The sequence below is a fragment of the Bubalus kerabau genome, chromosome 12, assembly GCF_029407905.1.
Source record: "Bubalus kerabau isolate K-KA32 ecotype Philippines breed swamp buffalo chromosome 12, PCC_UOA_SB_1v2, whole genome shotgun sequence".
Taxonomy (NCBI): Eukaryota; Metazoa; Chordata; class Mammalia; order Artiodactyla; family Bovidae; genus Bubalus; species Bubalus kerabau.
The window spans coordinates 72,006,503-72,025,482 of NC_073635.1; the positions used below are offsets into that span (position 1 = coordinate 72,006,503).

Here is an 18,980-nt window from a genome sequence, read left to right on the forward strand (position 1 = left end):
GCTTAAAGAAGAAGGAAGGGGTTCTGTTTCACATTCATTTTGGATGGTGGGTCAAGGCAAATGCCTGTTGATGGAATTCAGGAATTTGAACAGCTTTCAGAATTTAAATAACACTGATGAATCAGCTGACTGGAAAAACAGTACTTGAGGGAATAATTATTATAGAAGTTATCCCCACTGTATTTAGCACTGTGAGTTGAAGAGATGTTCAGAAGGCTATTTTAATTTTTATATGCATGGTAGTGCTCATTTAGATTATTGATTAAACAAATGTAAATGATTGTATTTATTTACAAGTGTTTTGAAAGTGAAAGAGTTAGTCGCTCATCATGTCCAACTCTTTGGACAGGACTGTAGCCTGCAAGTCTCCTTTGTCCATGGACAAGAATACTAGAGACGGTAGCCATACCCTTCTCCAGGGGATCTTCCCAACCTAAGGACTGAACCCAGGTTTCCTGCATTGCAGGCAGATACTTTATTCTAATTGAGCCCCCAAACACTTAGTGAGAGATTAGGTACTTGTTTAGATTTACTATCTCATGTCAAAATATAATCTGTAGTTTCTTGCAACTCAGTTATTTAACAGATTGTCCACTAGCAACTTAACATTGTCTTTTCATACTCTTTAAAGCTACTTGGGCATAGAAGTAGCTACTTTATTTTAAATATTTTAAATTTTTATTAATTTTTATTACAGTATAGTTACTTTCCAATGTTCTGTTAATTTCTACTATACATCAGAGTGAGCCACTTATATATAAATATCCTCTCTTTTTTGGATTTCCTTCCTATCTAGGCCACCAGAGAGCTTTGAGTAGAGCTCCTTGTGCTATACAGTAGGTTCTTAAGAAGCTACTTTACATGGAAAGGAATTTCCTTGTAAATTACAAGGAAGTGGTAAATCATTTCTCTTGTTCCCTGCTAACTCACATGCTGGTACCAAAGCATACCTCAGTTTTAGCTTATGGAACATATTGTAAATTGTGAGATTTGATTTGCAGAGAAAGGAAGATTAACTTCTTTTTATAATTATTTTTCTTGTGAGTTTTTATTAGAATTTGTAATTGACTTAGGAAAGCCTAGACTGAAACTATAGTTTACACATGAATTTTTTTTCCTCTGTGTTGTTTCTTTTAGTGAGAGGAAAACAGTGATTTTTATATTTTTCTTTATAAATGTATTTTGTGAAAACATTAAGCTCGTACAGAATCTACTTTATATATATATATATATATATGTACTGCTGCTGCTGCTAAGTCACTTCAGTCATGTCTGACTCTGTGCAACCCCATAGATGGCAGCCCACCAGGCTCCCCTATCTCTGGGATTCTCTAGGCAAGAACACTGGAGTGGGTTGCCTTTTCCTTCTCCAATGCATGAAAGTGAAAAGTGAAGTCACTCAGTCGTGTCAGACCCTCAGTGACCCCATGGACTGCAGCCTTCCAGGCTCCTCCATCCATGGGATTTTCCAGAGAAGAGTACTGGAGTGGGGTGCCATTGCCTTCTCTGTATATATGTACATATATGTTTTTTATTCTATATTCTGTATATGTAAATCTCTATACAAATTTTATTTATAGAATAAAATACACAGTATCTTTACAAACTGCCTACCATCTTTAGTGCCATTGAGGGTAAGGTAGAGATCTTGTGCTGAGTGATGTTTCTTTATTTCAGGGTTAACTGTGTCTACCATCCTTTTTGGCATCATAAGGTCTCTGTTGATATTCTACATCCTTGTTAATTCTTCACAAACTTTGCACAACAAAATACTGGAGTCCATTTTTAGAGCTTCTGTATTGTTCTTCAATAGCAATCCAATAGGTAAGTCAGACACCAAGTTTCTCAGTGAATATGTCTGATTAACACATTTAGTGCCTAATTACATTTTCGTATTTGAAAATGGAAGGGATGCTTGGAAGAAAATCACTGTGTGTGTTTATTCATTTTATACAAAAAGTTTCACTGATAATTTTTCCTATCAGAGAAAATCTGAATATAGGAGCCTGTAACCTTTTATTCCAATTTATGTGTCTATAAAGATAAATGAATGTTTACTTTGCAGGATGGTTTAGGAGTTCATTTGTTGTGTGGAATACGAAACAGTCAGCATATGATGCAAATGTGTTGACATGTTTTTGATAGCTGTTGAAATGTTGGCTGTGTTACATACTGGTTAGCTAACTAGTTAGGACCTTCTTCCAGGAACATCTCTACAGAAGACAGGCTGTGTGTTTCTTTCTTTTACTTCCCATCCATACCTGGTACCACAGAGCTCTGGCATGTGCTCATATTTTGAGTTTTATTTAAATGGTAATGGAAAATTAATTAAAATACAGTATCAGTGAAATGTATACATACTTTTCAATAAAATCAGTCCTCTAGTTTTACAATGGACTTTTAATTACATTTACGAGGTCTTGTGGTACATAGCAGGTGGATCTTCAGTATTAGTAAGAGTGTCCCCAAAGGTTTCCCAGTGGCTGCTTCCTCCATCCTGAGGCCTTTGACCTGTCTTGCTTTGGAAGATAGCCTCCTGACCTGGGTTCCTGCGAAGAGTTAGTGCATCAGCATACATGCCCATTCTGTTCAGTTGGTTAGACTTGTGCTGAGGCCCAGGGTGGCTTTGTTTTTGCAGGTGATGATTGACAGGACCTGTCGAGTCAGGGATGTGACTGAAGGGAGGACAGGAGCAGCCTTGGCCTGGCCATCAATTAGCTGTGCGATCAAGGCCAAAGTAGGTAGATACTACTGGGCAGGCAAATCTCAAGGCAGGATGTTGTCATGGTTATAAGTATGGACTCTAGAACCAACTTCCTGGGTTTAGTCCTGGTGCTAGTTACTAATAGTAATAGCCAGTCGTAGTTATGTTAATACTTATGTGCTAGTTATTTAATTTCTCTGTGTCTTGATTTTCTTACCTGTAAAAAGAGAATACAATTCACACACTTACCAATATCTTGATGTTGTGGGCATTAAGCAGGTTAATGCATTAGCACACAGCACATGGTCATTGCCTAATGAACCTTAGTGAGGATGACCACATGGTGTCTGGGAACTTTCTCAATGGAAATAACCACTGCCCTTCCTGTTTCACAAGACTGTTGGAAGGATTAAAGAAGACTGTTTAGGGCAGCACCTTGTGCAGATTTATTCCACACATGTTGTTTAGTGCAGGCACAGTGTGGAGCACAGGATGGCAAACTGCAAAGGCTCACACAATCTCATCTTATTATGAAGCTGGAGTGAGGAAGTGATTGGAAGAGTCTGTGCTGTTATGGCTGTGATTCGCTCTACTTCACCTGTTAATGTGAAAACTATAGTAGTAAATTTGGGAGCATAAAGTGAGACTGCATTTCTGTAAGACAGCCTCTGAGCTTGTGACCAAGTTGACCAGGCTGTTTATGACCTGTAGGCCTCTCCAGATGCTGATTTATTTATTATTCAAGGATTTGGAGCCGTGTTTAAATGTTCAAGGTCACTAACCCTGGAGCAGTGGGCATACCAGTGTATCTTTCCTCTCCCTCCTGTATCTATTATCAGAACTTCATTCCTTCAGGAAAATAGAAGCCCAAATAAGTACTGCAAAGATAGGTCCAAAGGTTTAGGGGCATCAATTATTTACTCTTTTAGCGGTATATTAAGTTGAACTCTTCCCTGTCTTTAATCTCAAAAGTAGAATTTGTAATAGATAATTTATGGTGGACTTTGTTTCTGGTATGTGATGTCATGAAGAGTGAACCACATATAGCAGTGTTACTGTTACTGAGTTCAAGCTCACTCTCCTCACTTCACAAAAGACCAGAAAGACTCACAGAGGAGGTATTGAGGCAAGGAATAGCAACTTTATTTGGAAAGCTGGCAGACTGGGAAGAAGGCAGACTAATGTCTCAAAATAACCATATTATTGGGGTCTGGGTGCCATTTTTTTTTTTTTTTTTAAGTAAAGAGGTGAGGAAGTAAAGTCAAAAGGCCATTAATCTTACAAAACAGGAGGGTATTTATTAATGTCTTCTTTTCTGCAGACCATCCACAGGTGCTGAGGGTCAGAAAGTCTCCCTGTAAGCTGAAAGAAGCCCACTTTAGTTTAACATTCAGGCAGAGGGGCAGGGTTCCCTGACAAAAACAATGAATAGCAAAGGCTAAAGTCAAAGAAATAGATCCAACATGGAGTCAAAATTGGTTCTTCCCTATAACAGTTCTTTTGATGGGCACCTCTGCTATCTGAGGCCAGTATCCTGTGCTTTCTCATCCTGAGTTTCCTCAGGGTGTCACTCTTGCAGGAGTGGCTGCAGGGTCCTGATGGCTGCAGCATCCTTTGTTTACTGATACGGTGGATGGCATTTTTAGTTCACACCAAATATTTACTAGAAATTAGTTCTCATCATCTAATCCTATAGCCTTCAGTATAGACTGTTGTGGATTCTGAGAAGGGAAATAAAAATCAATGATAAGTAATCCTTAGTCATTTAGTAATATTTGTGTTTTCCTGCCTAAATACCTCTGATCTTCGTAAATGCTTCTTCATAAGTCTGTACTAGTCACACTTGTTACATGTCTGAAAATAATGACTTATTCCAGTAGTAAACTCATAACTTGGAAATAGTCAGAATCCACAGTTTCCCAAAATGTGAGGTGCTGTGAACAATCTGGACAGAAAAAAGTACAGAGGGGTTATAATTATGTTTGATAGATGGCAAAACCAATACAATATTCTAAAGTTAAATAAAATAAAATTGTAAAAAAAAAAAAAAGAGTATCACTTGGCAAAATTATTCTTGATAACTAGAGCAAAATTAGTGTAACAATTAGGATTAACTTGGATATTTTGCAACTGTTTATTTACCAGTTTAACACTTGGAATGAGTCATAGATGGGATGGATCTAAAAGGAGGGAGCATTCTAAATCCACCAACCCTTCTTGATACAATGACAGTATTCCCCCATTCTTTTAAAAATCTGGATTCTATTTCAACTGCCCATACCCTGCCACTTGGTGATATTTTAATTTCTCTTTAGGTATCATCCTATTGTCTCTTTCATTTTACCACTGACATCAGCTTTTTTAATTTGAATTTGTAATATATTTGTTGTTTAATTGCTAAATCATGTCCAACTCTTTTGAGGTCACATGGACTGTAGCCCGCCAGGCTCCTCTGTCCATGGAATTTTCCAGGCAAGAATACTGGAGTGAATGCCACTTCCTTCTCCAGGGGATCATCCCCACCCAGGGATTGAGCTCGTGTCTCTTGTGTCTCCTGCATTGGCAGGTCGATTTTTTACCACTGAGCCATGATGGGAAGGCCAATATATGAAATATTTAATACATATACTTCTTTTAGATTTATTTATTTATTTTTAGTTGCATTGGGTCCTTGTTGCTGCTCATGAGTTTTCTCCAGTTACGACAAGCAGGGGCTCCTCTTCATTGCCGGGCTTGGGCTTCTCATGCAGTGACCTCTCTTCTTGAGGAGCTCATGCTCTAAGTGCAGGGGCTTCAGTAGTTGTGGAACATAGGCTTAGTTAATCTGTGGCATGTGGGATCTTCCCAGACCAGGGATCGAACTTGTGTCCCCTGCACTAGGGACACTGTACCACAGAGAAGTTCCTAAATATATACATTTCAAAAATATGTTTTGATTTGTTTATAAATTGTTTATCTGAAAGCTCCTATAAGGAAAATGAGTAATATCATTTTTTATTAATTAATTAATTTTACTTTACAATATTGTATTGGTTTTGCCATACATTGAGTTGAATCCACAATGAGTGTACATGTGTTCCCCATCCTGAACCCCCCACCCACCTCTCTCTCCATCACATCCCTCTGGGTCCTCCCAGTGCACCAGCCCGGAGCACCCTGCATCATGCATCAAACCTGAACTGGTGATTCATTTCACATATGATATTTTACATATTTCAATGCCATTCTCCCTATCATCCCTCCCTCGCCCTCTCCCACAGAGTCCAAAAGACTGTTTAATACATCTGTGTCTCTTTTGCTGTCTTGCATACAGGGTTATCATTACCTTCTTTCTAAATTCCATATATATGCATTCAGTTCAGTTCAGTTGCTCAGTAGTGTCTGGCTCTTTGCGATCCCAAGCATGCCAGGCCTCCTTGTCCATCACCAACTCCCGGAGTTCACTCAAACTCATGTCCATTGATTAGGTGATGCCATCCAGCCATCTCATCCTCTGTCGTCCCCTTCTTCTGCCCCCAGTCCCTCCCAGCATCAGAGTCTTTTCCAGTGAGTCAACTCTTCACATGAGGAGGCCAAAGTATTGGAGTTTCAGCTTTAGCATCATTCCTTCCAAAGAAATCACAGGGCTGATCTCCTTCAGAATGGACTGGTTGATCTCCTTGCAGCCCAAGGGACTCTCAAGAGTCTTCTCCAACACCACAGTTCAAAAGCATCAATTCTTTGGCGCTCCACTTTCTTCATAGTCCAACTCTCACATCCATACATGACCACTGGAAAAACCATACTTTTTTTGTAAGTTTAAATCTGACACTGTTTAGTGTACTGTATTGGTGTTTTTCTTAAATGAATAATATCCTGTATCCTATTCTTGTAGGAAGAATTTTAAATCGTTTCTCCAAAGACATTGGGCATATGGATGACTTGCTGCCTTTGATATTTCTTGATTTCATCCAGGTAATGTATCAGTCCTGTCAGAGTTCTCCCAGGGAGTAGCAGAGTGCCTGTTCCTCAAGGCCTTTTCACAGGGACTTAGGGTGGGCCTGTCAGCCTGGCGATGTATCTTATTACCTTCAGCAAAGGTCATGTTTTGTAAGTAAAAGGTGCGGCTATGATTGGGAGGCTGAGTTAACATGAGTAACACCTGGTCATGTGTGGCTCCACAGTCACATCAAGGTTGATCTAAAGCAGTGACAGGCTGAGTAAGTGGTTCTCCCTCAGCATTCCAGATGTCTGGCTTGGATTCCCTTTACTGTGAGCACATTTCATAACAGAAACAGTCACCTCTCATGGAAAGATAGACTAGATGAGCTAAATTACGTGTTGTATTACCATTCCCTGGTGGCTCAGAGGTTAAAGTGTCTGCCTGCAATGAGGGAGACCCGGGTTCAATCCCTGGGTTGGGAAGATCCCCTGGAGAAGGAAATGGCAACCCACTCCAGTATTCTTGCCTGGAGAATCCCATGGACGGAGGAGCCTGGTGGGCTACAGTCCACGGGGTCGCAAAGAGTCAGACACGACTGAGTGACTTCACTTCACCACAGAAGCCAAGTATTTATTGTGCCATTTTTTTTTTTTTTTTTTGGATAGGATCAGATGTGATCACTTAGAGAGAAAAGATTAGTAATAATAAGGTGAAAATAATACTTGATCAAGGACAATAAAGGGCAGTTGTTGATAGAAAGAGTTTAATCCAGTAATTTGATTACAGGATCAAAGTTATCTCAGAAAATGTCTTCTTTGTCTTAGTAGGCAGTTTTTCTTTTCACACGTTGAAGTCTCTGTTTTAACGTATCTTAAAAAAAAAAAAAAAAAAAAAGGCAGAAATACCCACAGAAATGCTTCTATCGATCCTTTGTTTTGTCTGTGAACTTGAGGTTCTAAGGAATGATGCTGGGTCATCTCAGCTCTTGTTTCCTCATTCAGTATCATTGCTCACCTGGGGTGTTTTCTCTGCTATTCCTGTCTGCTTTTCAATGATTCAAGCTATGTGACTTTCTAAGTGTTTATTTTGTAAATGAAATGCATTTATCAAAAGCTGCACACTAATATCTGAATGCAAACAGCACAGCCTGTGGGCAAAGGCTTCCACTATTTACCAATGACAAGTAAGCTGAGACTCAGAGGCAGAGGACTTTTACTGCAAAGATATATGTGTTTTGTTTTGTTTTGTTTTGTTTTCTTTTCTGGAAAATTATTTTATAAAGGTGTCCTCTTGGGTTTAGCTACATTACTTATCCCCAGAAGCAGTCTTTCAGTAAAGCAGTATCACATCTTGACAGTGATTGTTAATTACTTTGAAAAGATTTTGTAAAAGGTTCTCTTCCTTTGCTACTATAAACTAGGTCAAGGTTGGGTTTCCAAATCTGGCTGGCCTGCTGTGTCCTTGGCACTTGGTTAATTGGCCCTTATAATCAGAATCCATCACAGATTTTTGCATGACCTAAAGAGGGATAGGAACAGATGCTATCTGATTTCAGGATAAACATTCTCAGTCATGTGAGGAGGGAAAATTTCAGTCTCACTGATTTCCAATCCAGCTCTTCCACTTGTAGTTCAATTATCTTGAAGTCCAGGTCCTCCAGGTGGAGGCATCCTAAAAGTCATTGGAAGTTAGAGTCTGATATTTGAGGGAGAGACCTGGGATGGCACTTGTATATTCTTCACTGAGAAGGTAGTAGTTGAATCTGTAAAGATGGATAAGATTGCCCAGAGAGAGTGAGGCATGTTTAGGCACCAAGATCAGAACCTTTTGGAAGCCTTGATATTTAGAGAGAAAGCTGAGAGAGGAGGCAAGCAGAGGAGACACACAGTGAACAGCAAGGAATGAGAGGAGGAGACAGGCTGAAGACCTGAGGAAGGACAGGTCTGTTCAATGCAAATGAGAAGGTGAGCCCACGGAGAGTTGTTGGTTGATTTGGAATCAGGAGGTGTCCTTGACCCGAGAAGCAGGTTTCAAATGTGAGGAGGCTAGAGTGCAAAGGGCTGCAAATCCAGGAGGTGTGGAGGGAGTTGAGGTGAAGACAGGCTACTCCTGGAAGGAGTTTGAATGAAGCAGGAGAGAGGCCCATCTGGAATGTAGGGTCTGAGTTGGTGTTGCTGGCTGTTTGGGTTTGTAGTTTGAGTTGGGGGTATGTGTAAGGTGGTGGGTGGTATTCTTTCTCTCTCCTTCTGTTCAACAAATAGGGATTAAAGTTGAGACCCTGAGGTACAGGGGTGAGTCAGGCACAAAGCGCTCTTCCAGGACCCTAGGGGAGGGAAAACAAAGTGAAAGTCAGTCAGTCATGTCCAATTCTGTGTGACCCCATGAACTATACAGTCCTTGGAATTCTCCAGGCCAGAATACTGGAGTGGGCAGCCTATCACTTCTCCAAGGGATCTTCCCAAACCAGGGATTGAACCCAGATCTCCTGCATTGTAGGTGGATTCTTTACCAGCTGAACTACAAGGAAAGTCCAAGAATATTGGAGTGGATAGCTTATCCCTTCTCCAGGGGATCTTCCTTACCCAGGAATCAAACTGGGGTCTCTTGCATTGCAGGCAGATTCTTTACCAACTGAGCTATTAGGGAAACCCAGAGAAAGGAACCACATAGAAACTCACCTCTTGCTGCCTTTGGAATCTGAATTGTGCAAGTACCTTGGAGGAAGCCCTGAAAGGCAAACTGGATGTGGGAGCTGGAGCAGTTAGGGAGTCTGGTCCAGGAAGTGGGTGGAGTTTCTATGAAGTGACCTTTCATCCCAGAGGAAAGGAAAATGCTCCTGTGGGTGGTGAAACAGGAGGTGCTGCCAGAAGCTCAGTTCCTATGTGGGAAGCAGTCTTTTCTCTCTGTCACTATTGAGAGTAGGGTCAGGAAGGGGCTTGTTCAGCTTTGTTTCAAAGAATGCAGTTAGTGTTAAGTGGGTTGGAACTCATTCCTGATGATTCTAATCAGCCTTGGTATATTTTATAAACCTTGGAAAATACTTGATTATTTTCATGTTTATTACATCTAAAGGGTTTATTCCATATACTTTTCCTTATCTAATTCCTTCTCATTCTCTTAAAAGAAATCTCAGGTAATTTGTTTAATATTTTGTAGTAGTGATGTCAAGTGTGAAAACCCTGGATTCTGCCTAGTAGGTCCACACTTCAGGACAGTCCATCCCTTCAAGTGATGTCATTCAGAGACGACATCCCAAAAGAGGGGTGATCACGAGTTTGTACACCATTCTGTACCCAGACTCTTATAACAACAGATGTCTTGCCTGTTCAGTCATATTATAGTTATTGACAAAGGGAGCTATTCACAATTCCAAAGGAAGAAGAAATGTAGCATTAAAAACAAACCAATTTGTATAGTGTGCTTGGTGGCTCAGATGGTAAAGAATTCACCTGCAATGCGGGAGACCTGGATTCGATCCCTGGGTTGGGAAGATCCTTTGGAGGAGGGCATGTCAACCCGCTCCAGTATTCTTGCCTGGAGAATCCCCATGGACAGAGAAGCCTGGTGGGCTACAGTCCCTTGGGTTGCAAAGAGTCAGACATGATTGAGTAATTAAGCACATCACCTGATAATCATTTACGATGTCAACAGCTTCGAAGTGCCCTGGAGTGAGGAGGCCTGCAGTCTCCCTTTTGAAGCTTGAGTCCTGGATCCAGAGTCTTACCATCTCTGCTGCACAAAAACAACACCTCCTCTCTGTAAAATAGGGAATATAATACCAACTTTATAAGGTTTATTGGGAAGACAAAATGAAGTTGTTTTAATAAAATTCTTAGCACAAAAGCTAAGTGCATCTTAAGCACTAAATCAGATCAGTTTACTTCAGTCGCTCTGTCATGTCCAACTCTTTGTAACCCCATGAACTGCAGCATGCCAGGCTTCTCTGGCCATCATCAACCCCCAGAGCTTGCTGAAACTTATGTCCATCGAGTTGGTGATGCCATCCAACCATCTCATCCTCTGTAGTCCCCTTCTCTTCCTGCCTTCAATCTTTCCCAGCATCAGGGTATTTTCCAATGAGTCAGTTCTTTGCATCAGGTGGCCAAAGGATTGGAGTTTCATCTTCAGCATCAGTCCTTCCAATGAATATTCAGGACAGATTTCCTTTAGGATGGACTGCTTGGATCTCTTTACTGTCCAAGGGACTCTCAAGAGTCTTCTCTAACACTGTAGTTCAAAAGCATCAGTTCTCTAGGCACTCAGCTTTCTTTATAGTCCAACTCTTACATTCATACATGACTACTGGAAAAACCATAGTTTTGACTAGATGGGCCTTTGTAGGCAAAGTAATGTCTCTGCTTTTTAATATGCTGTTTATGTGGATCCTTTCTTCCAAGGAGCAAGTGACTTTTAATGTCATGGCTACAGTCATATCTCCAGTGATTTTGGAGTCCAAGAAAATAAAATCTCTCATTGTTTCCCCATATATTTGCCAGGAAGTGATGAGATCGAATGCATGATCTTAAGACATCTGAATGTTGAGTTTTAAGCCAACTTTTCACTCTCTTTTTTAACTTTCATCAAGAGGCTGTTTAGTTCTTCTTCACTTTCTGCCATAAGTCAAGGCTATATATTGTCACCCTGCTTATTTAAATTATATGCAGAGTACATCATGCAAAATGCCAAGGTGGATGAAGCACAAGCTGGAATCAAGATTGCCGGGAGAAATATCAATAATCTCAGATATGCAGATGTGCACTAAATAATGTATCGCTATTTTAAAACACCAAATGTAGTTTTAAGTAGGAGAAATAGTCTGCTAAAGACATGATGTTGAATTAAAATTATTGTGACACACAGTTTTCAGGCTCATAAATATTACCTCATGAGTTTGCATTACATAGATTCTAGGCTTTGTAATCCTAGAAGACTTAAATGGACACTTTCCCATGTAGACTCACAGAATAACAATCAACCATTCTCAAAATAGACCATTGAGCACAAAATAGTTCAAATTAATGTAATTTTCACACAGTTTGCCAGAGTGCCAGATAACATTGGGAAATACTAGAGATCTCGTCAAATAATTAAAGATACCAAGGGAACATTTCATGCAAAGATGGGCATAATAAAGTACAGAATGGCAAGGACCTAACAGAAGCAGAAGATATTAAGAAGAGGTGGCAAGAATACACAGAAGAACTATACAAAAAAGATCTTCATAACTCAGACAACCATGACGGTGTGTTCACTCACCTAGAGGCAAACATTCTGGAGTGTGAATTCAAGTTAGCCTTAAGAAACATTACTACATACAAAGCTAGTGAACGTGATGGAATTCCTGTTGAGCTATTTCAAGTCCTAAAAGGTGATGCTGTGAAAGTGCTGCACTCAATATGCCAGCAAACTTGGAAAACTCAGCAGTGGCTACAGGACTGGAAAAGGTCACCTTACATTCAAATCCCAAAGAAGATCAATGCCAAAGAATGTTCAAACTACCATACAGTTGCACTCATTTCACTTGCCAGCAAGGTAAGGCTCAAAGTCCTTCAAGCTAGGCTTCACCAGTATGTGAACAAGAACTTCCAGATGTACAAGATTTATAAAAGGCAGTGGAACCAGAGATTAAATTGCCAACAACTGTTGAATCATAGGAAAAGCAAGGGAATTACAGAAAAACATCTACTTCTTTATTGACTACACTAAAGCATTTGAATGTGTGGATCACAACAAAGTGTGGGAAAATTTCTTAAAGAGATGGGAATACCAGACCACTTTACCTGCCTTCTGAGAAATCTGTATGCAGGTCAAGAAGCAACAGTTAGAATCAGACATGAAACAACAGACTGGTTCAAAATTGGGAAAGGGGTATGTCAAAGCTGTATAATGTCACCCTGCTTATTTAAATTATGTGCAGAGTACATCATGTGAAATGCTGGGCTGGAAGAATCACAAACTGGAATCAAGGTTGCCAGAAGTATCAACAGCCTCATATATCCAGATGATACCACATAATGGCAGAAAGCAAAGAGGAACTAAAGAGCCTCTTGATGAAGTTGAAAGAAGAGAATGAAAAAGCTGGCTTAAAACTCAAAAAATTCAAAAAACTAAGATCATGGCATTCGGTCCCATCACTTCATGGCAAATAGATGGGGTAAAAGCGGTTACAGTGACAGATTTTATTTTCTTGGATTGCAAAATCACTTGTGGCTCCTCAGGCACAACATACATTTTGAGATAACATTGGCTCAAGGTGTTTTCCTGGGCCATAAAATGATTGAAATGAATCTTGAAGAAAGGCAGGTTTCCAAGGAAAGATAATGGTCTCATTGACATAGCTTAAGAGAATATTTGCATGAGTAAAACATACTGGTTTGTCAAGTCTGTTCTGAGTCTTAGGCAGAACTGAGTTGAAGACAGAGCCCAGGGTAAAAACATAGCTCATTACCATAGCTTAAGAAAAGTATTTCCATAAGAAAAATGCATTGGTTAGCTCAAGGTTTGAGTAAAGTTCTGGTGGAATTGGTGTCTTAGTGGCAACACAGAATTTTAAAAGAAACCTCCTTTTAATTTTGTATAGAGAAGGAAAAAAATCTGACACTACAAGTTTGTTTCCTCCTGCCCCTTAGGAGCGGAGAAGGCAATGGCACCCCACTCCAGTACTCTTGCCTAGAAAATCCCATGGGCGGAGGAGCCTGGAAGGCTGCAGTCCATGGGGTCGCAAAGAGTTGGACACGACTGAGCGACTTCACTTTCACTTTTCACTTTCATGCATTGGAGACAGAAATGGCAACCCACTCCAGTGTTCTTGCCTGGAGAATCCCAGGGACAGCGGAGCCTGGTGGGCTGCCGTCTCTGGGGTCGCACAGAGTCGGACACAACTAAAGCGACTTAGCAGCAGCAGCAGCAGCAGCCCCTTAAGAGAGAGATTAAAAAAAAATGTCTGACACTTAGCAGCCTATTTCCTCCCTTTGGAGACCCCTAGCCTTCCTGCATGTTACCCTCTCATGTTTACCTTTTTTCCCTCTTATGATTTATGTTTTTGTATCCTAAGAAGTCTTTATCTTTAGAAGCATGAAGATATTTTCCTATTGTTCTAGTTTTTTTAGAAACTGATACATTTTGCATTAATTTTTTCATATCAAAGTGTATTTAGTTGTGAAGTTTATTTTTCCCAGTTATTCTAGCCAAGTTTGTTAAAGACTTTTATACACTGATTTGGCACCTTGATTTAAAATCATTTGACTATATGTGAGGAAGTCTGTGTCTGGATCTTTGTTTTGTTCCACCAATCTTTTTGGTTCAATTTATTCCTGAATATTTAATGAGTTCAGTTCAGTCACTCAGTCATGTCCGACTCTTTGTGACCCCATGGGCTGAAGCATTCCAGGCTTTCCTGTCTCTAACCAACTCCCAGAGCTTGCTTAAACTCATGTCCCTTGAATCGGTGATGCCATCCAACCATCTCATTCTCTGTAGTCCCCTTCTCCTCCTGCCCTCAATCTTTCCCAGCATCAGGGTCTTTTCAAATGAGTCAGTTCTTCACATCAGGTGGCCAAAACATTGAAGTTTCAGCTTCAACATCAGTCCTTCCAATGAATATTCAGGACTGATTTCCTTTAGGATTGACTGATTTGATCTCCTTGCTGTCTAAGGGACTCTCAAGAGTCTTCTCCAACACCACAGTTCAAAAGCATCCATTTGAATGCAAAGAAAAAATACCAATTTCAAATGTTCATTGCTAGTATATAGAAATCAATTGATTTATTTGAGAATTCACTTTGCATTTCCTGGAGTTGGTGATGTTTTCTAAAATTCTATAGGATTTTGTACATATACAATCATGTCAGCTACTTGTCTGTTGTAACAGGAATGTAAGTAATTTGGAAGCTAGAGGCAAACAGATCATATATTCAAACTGTGCTTGTTAGGGTGTTATAGCCACGCGTTCCGGGAAACAAACGCACTCAGAAGGACAATGCAGATAGTGGAGTGCATTTTATTACACCGGTGGGCCCAAGGCAGAGTCTCCTCTTAGCCAAGGACCCTGACCAGTGTTTGTGAAAATCTTTTATACCCCATGTGTACGTGTCCAAACCCACCAGCCCAATTTCCTTGAGACTTACATAAAACTAAGGAAGGGTAAATACAATCACAATAACCCCATTATTCAAGTGTTATCAAGTGTTAGGTGTTTAAACAGTTAATAATCAATAAGCCTGCAGTTACACTCCAATAGATACAAAAAGAATTTATGACCTGTCTGGAGGCAGGGGTGATTAGAGTCTGTTTTCTCTTAGGCGATGAGTAACCTGGATGTGATCTTCAAGATTCCCCTGTCCAGAAGGGGTCATATCCTTCTATTGTAGTTTCCATAGGCACTAAGCACAGAGTCCAGAGTCCATTGGAGAGGTGGCTGAGCATGATCAGCATGAACAGGCCTAAGATGGGGTCCAGGCCCTACGAATTCCTTCTTCAAGAGGAATATTTTAAATCTGCAGCATTAGAATATGGTGTTCATTCTAGCAGTAGAGTCTTCCTGTGGAAATTTAGTGTTTTTACTACTACCCATATATAGATATTGAACATGTAAAATACTCAGCCTAATTTGGGTCCTTGGGATTTATGTATCTATTAAAATTATTAGGCTTCCACCCCACCCCGCCAAAGACATTTTGTGTTCTGGGCTTAGAACTCATCTTTCTCACAAAATGTTTGTTTTTTAATTTAAATAATAATTCTTAAATCAACACAAGTTAGTATGCCCTATTAGCATTTTTAAGACATTTTAATGATCAGTCTGCTCTGTGAGCTGAGCAGACTGTTATTCCCTAAAAAAAAGAAATCTGGAAGTCATCCCTGCATGGGAGAAACCAGATACAACCCCAAGAAACCAAACAAAATTGGAAAATGCAGACAGAAGGATATATATAATAATGGAGTATATCTGCTGCTGCTGCTGCTACGTAGCTTCAGTTGTGTCTGACTCTGTGCGAACCCATAGACGGCAGCCCACCAGGCTCCGCCATCCCTGGGATTCTCCAGGAGAGAACACTGAAGTGGGTTGCCATTTCCTTAATGCCTGAAAAGTGAAAGTGAAGTCGCTCAGTTGTGTCCGACTCTTAGCAACCCCATGGACTGCTGGCCTACAAGGCTCCTCCGTCCATGGGATTTTCCAGGCAAGAGTACTGGAGTGGGTTGCCATTGCCTTCTCTGGGAGTATATCTACATATTAATTTTAAAATATTAATTTTATCTTTATTTGGGATACAGTATTGGGCAGAAACGAAAAGGACAAACTTGGGATCACAATGACTGAATTACCAGTGTGCTCAATTGCTCAGTTGTGTCTGGCTCTTTGTGACCCCATGGACTGTAGCCCACCAGTATCCTCTGGGGAGCCCATGAGATTTTCCAGGCAGGAGTGATGAAGTGGGTTGCCATTTTCTCCTCTAGGGGATCTTTCTGACCCAGGGATTGAACCCACATCTCCTTAAGGCTCCTGCATTCCAGGTGGGTTCTTCACTTTGGGCAAATTGCTAAATCTCTCTGAGTATCACTTTCCAGATTTATAAAAGGAGAGAATAATCCTTCTTACTGCATTTAGCACGGGTGGCTGCAACCAGCACATTTGGCATGGGTGGCTACCCCACGTCCGAGGTCAGGGGAAGAAGCCGGGAGGACCCCATGCCTGAGAGGAGGTGGCCAAGAGGAGTTACTCCACGTCCGAGGTCAGGGGCAGCAGCCTGCCAAGACAATGCACTGGTCATAGCAAACACCCTCTTCAAAAAATAAGAGAAGACTCTACACATGGGCATCACCAGATGGTCAACACCGAAACCAGATTGATTATATTCTTTACAGCTAAAGATGGAGAAGCTCTTTACAGTCAACAAAAACAAGACCAGGAGCTGACTATGGCTCAGATCATGATCTCCTTATTGCCAAATTTAGACTTAAAATGAAGACAGTAGGGAAAACCACTAGACCATTCAGGTATGACCTAAATTAAATCCCTTATGATTATACAGTGGAAGTGAGAAATAGATTTAAAAGACTAGATCTGATAGAGTGCCTGATGAACTATGGACTGAGGTTTCTGACATTGTACAGGAGACAGGGATCAAGATCATCCCTGTGGAAAAGAAATGCAAAAAAGCAAAATGGCTGTCTGGGGAGGCCTTACAAATAGCTGTGAAAAGAAGAGAGGTGAAAGCAAAGGAGAAAAGGAAAGATCTGAATGCAGAGTTGTAAAGAATAGCAAGAAGAGATAAGAAAGCCTTCCTCAGCAATCAATGCAAAGAAATAGAGGAAAACAACAGAATGGGAAAGACTAGAGATCTCTTCAAGAAAATTAGAGATACCAAAGGAACATTTCATGCAAAGATGGGCTCGATAAAGGACAGAAATGGTATGGACCTAACAGAAGCAGAGGATATTAAGAAGAGGTGGCAAGAATACACAGAAGAACTGTACAAAAAAGATCTTCATGACCCAGATAATCACAATGGTGTGATCACTGACCTAGAGCCAGACATCCTGGAACATGAAGTCAAGTGGGCCTTTGAAAGCATCATTATGAACAAAGCTAGTGGAGGTGATGGAATTCCAGTTGAGCTATTTCAAATCCTGAAAGATGATGCAGTGACAGTGCTGCACTCAATATGCCAGCAAATTTGGAAAACTCAGCAGTGGCCACAGGGCTAGAAAAGGTCAGTTTTCATTCCAATCCCAAAGAAAGGCAATGCCAAATAATGCTCAAACTACTGCACAATTGCACTCATCTCACACACTAGTAAAGTAATGCTCAAAATTCTCCAAGCCAGGCTTCAGCAATATGTGAACCGTGAAATTCCTGATGTTCAAGTTGGTTTTAGAAAAGGCAGAGGAACCAGAGATCAAATTGCCAACATCTGCTGGATCATCGAAAAAGCAAGAGAGTCCAGAAAAACATCTATTTCTGCTTTATTGACTATACCAAAGCCTTTGACTGTGTGGATAACAATAAACTGTGGAAAATTCTGAAAGAGATGGGAATACCAGACCACCAGACCTGCCTCTTGAGAAACCTGTATGCAGGTCAGGAAGCAACAGTTAGAACTGGACATGGAAAAACAGACTGGTTCCAAATAGGAAAACAAGTATGTCAAGGCTGTATATTGTTACCCTGCTTGTTTAACTTCTATGCAGAGTACATCATGAGAAATGCTGGACTGGAAGAAACACAAGCTGGAATCAAGATTTCTGGGAGAAATATCAATGTCCTCAGATATGCAGATGACACCACCCTTATGGCAGAAAGTGAAGAGGAACTAAAAAGCCTCTTGATGAAGGTGAAAGAGGAGAGTGAAAAAGTTGGCTTAAAGCTCAACATTCAGAAAATGAAGATCATGGCATCCAGTCCCATCACTTCATGGGAAATAGATGGGGAAACAGTGGAAACAGTGTCAGACTTTGTTTTTCTGGGCTCCAAAATCACTGCAGATGGTGACTGCAGTCATGAAATTAAAAGACGCTTACTCCTCGGAAGGAAAGTTATGACCAACCTAGATAGCATATTGAAAAGCAGAGACATTACTTTGCCAACAAAAGTCCGTCTAGTCAAGGCTATGGTTTTTCCTGTGGTCATGTATGGATGTGAGAGTTGGACTATGAAGAAAACTGAGCATCAAAGAATTGATGCTTTTGAATTGTGTTGTTGGAGAGGACTCTTGAGAGTCCCTTGGACTGCAAGGAGATCCAACCAGTCCATTCTGAAGGAGATCAGCCCTGGGATTTCTTTGGAAGGAATGATGCTAAAGCTGAAACTCTAGTACTTTGGCCACCTCATGCGAAGAGTTGACTCATTGGAAAAGGCTCTGATGCTAAGAGGGATTGGGGACAGGAGGAGAAAGGGATGACAGAGGATAAGATGGCTGGATGACATCACTGACTCCATGGATGTGAGTCTGAGTGAACTCTGGGAGTTGGTGATGTCAGGGAGGCCTGGCATGCTGTGATTCATGGGATTGCAAAGAATTGGACACAACTGAGTGATTGAACTGAACTGAATCTTTCTTACCCAGATTTGCTGTGAGAATGAAATTCAAGTAGGCCAGTGGAATAATTGAGAAGTGGGACACATGCCAAGCCTCATGAAATGTCATCCATTATTGGTATTTTGGAGGGCGGAGTATCCATGAAGTTTTCAGTGAGAATTGTATAATTTCTTCAGTATTATGAGAAAATTTGCTCTCGGTACTAATAATAAAGCAGTTTCATAGTTCTCAAATTTTTTGATTAAACAGGTTTTCAAGCAAAACCATTAACAATTTTTCATAAGCATTATTTTTTCTGTTTCTTTACTGCTTTTGT

At 40.6% G+C, this 18,980-nt stretch overlaps 1 protein-coding gene across 1 annotated transcript in view; it reads left to right on the forward strand.

Moving 5' to 3' along the window:
* LOC129624645 (ATP-binding cassette sub-family C member 4-like) overlaps window positions 1–18,980 on the forward strand; it is a 198,503-nt gene that overhangs the window by 83,797 nt on the left and 95,726 nt on the right. Inside the window, exons 19-20 of the mRNA XM_055542799.1 lie at window positions 1,678–1,824; window positions 6,579–6,658. Of these exons, the coding sequence (XP_055398774.1) occupies window positions 1,678–1,824; window positions 6,579–6,658 (227 nt within the window). The remainder of the gene's footprint in view (window positions 1–1,677; window positions 1,825–6,578; window positions 6,659–18,980) is intronic.